Here is a 1,630-nt window from a genome sequence, read left to right on the forward strand (position 1 = left end):
AAGTGATTTCGAGTGTTGAAACCTGCTGTCCCTTACTCGACATAGTTCCTCACCTGAGGTACCTAAAGCCAAGATAGAAAATGAGGGCAATGTCTGTTGATGGGTGTGCTGTCTCCTTAGTAGGTGAGGTAGGCAATAATATTGGGTTGGGCAGTTCAGACTCGAGTGATAACTCAGCATCTTGTCTCTGGCGTGCTCTTGGAGATGATTGACAGCAGAAGTATGAATCAATACAGTCTAAAGAATGGGGATTTAGAATATCGTTCTGAATATTACTAATCAGCTGAATTATAAAATAATAATTGTAAATGTGTCCCCCATTTCCCTCTGTTAAGATTAGATTCCAACAGCGATGTGGGTAATTTAGATCCCAGCTGTGATGTGGATAATGAAGTTTTAATTTTTCAGGGACAAAGATAAAAATTTAAATATTAATTTGAAATAAAATGTCCATGGGATTTTGATTTTTCACATGAAGATACGCTGCTCTGTAAACATCTCTGCCCGAGAATGCAGCAGTGCTGTTTAAAACACTAGAGAAGTTCAAATGTTCATCGCACAGAAACATCTGATGTTGCTAATCTTCTGTTTACCGGAGCAAGCCAGCAAACTTACTTTAACTCTACGGTGGTGAGCTGCCTTTTTGAACCGCTGCAGTCCTTTTGGTGTAGATACACCCAGAGTGCTGTTAGGGAGGTAATTCCAGGATTTTGACCCAGCGACAGTGAAGGAACAGTGACATATTCCCAAGTTGGGATGGTGATGACTTAGAGGGGAAAACGCCAGCCGATTGTGCTCTCCAGTATCTGCTGCTTTGGTCCTTTGAGATGGTGGTGGTCATGGGTTTGGACGATAGATGCCAGTGTTGTAGCTGTACTGGAACAACTTGGCTAGGGGCCATTCTTGTATGTTGATTATCAAACAAAGCTATCTTTCTTCTCCTCTATCGCAGAATCCTGAAAGTGGAAGGTACGACTTTCGTTATATATTTGTGGACTTTGACACTTATCCTAAAAGGACCATTATTGTTGAAGACAACCGGTAACGGAGCTGATTGCATTTGTTTCCATGAGCTAATGCTAGACCAGAGATTTCTTTCAACTTTTGTAGATCGAATAAATCATGTGAATGAGAAATGATTTGGATAATTAATCATCCTTTTCAGCTGCTGTCATCCCAATTTATTCTCGTAGAGGGTCAGTCTCTAGTATGAGGTACAATTTCTGTAAATGATACGGGCTTTTTATACAGTGTATTGATTAATGTGCTCTCTGTTTTAAATCATGGAGTTTAGCCTGTTGTATTGAGAAATTTTACAGGTAATGTTGAGTTTAAGGACTAGTCGCTAACCTTTTTGTTTGAACAAACAAAATTATGTTATAGCATGAAAACAAATGATGTTATAAATAAAACTGTTATTGTAAATTATCTTATCTTTCTTGACTTTTGAAAGGCCTGCATAAGACAGACACCATACACTGGGCACCTATTTCAAGCTGCTTAACCTATTCCTATTGGAATGATTTTATTCCTTGCCATCGTTGTTTTCTTTCTGCTATAATCTTTCTTCCTACCCCTGGATATACCTCCTTCCTCAGTGGAGAAACAGCTGATATCTTCTTAGCATCCC

General features: G+C 39.1%; 1 protein-coding gene across 2 annotated transcripts in view; it reads left to right on the top strand.

Annotated features, from left to right (window-relative positions):
• timm21 (translocase of inner mitochondrial membrane 21) overlaps nt 1-1,428 on the top strand; it is a 55,311-nt gene extending 53,883 nt beyond the window's left edge. For both annotated transcript variants that reach the window (XM_072467154.1, XM_072467155.1), the window contains exon 6: nt 953-1,428. In XM_072467154.1, coding sequence (XP_072323255.1) covers nt 953-1,045 — 93 coding nt within the window. In that variant the 3' untranslated portion in view covers nt 1,046-1,428. The remainder of the gene's footprint in view (nt 1-952) is intronic.
• Nucleotides 1,429-1,630: the final 202 nt, after the last annotated feature.

Source organism: Scyliorhinus torazame, chromosome 11 (genome assembly GCF_047496885.1).
Source record: "Scyliorhinus torazame isolate Kashiwa2021f chromosome 11, sScyTor2.1, whole genome shotgun sequence".
Lineage (NCBI taxonomy): Eukaryota > Metazoa > Chordata > Chondrichthyes > Carcharhiniformes > Scyliorhinidae > Scyliorhinus > Scyliorhinus torazame.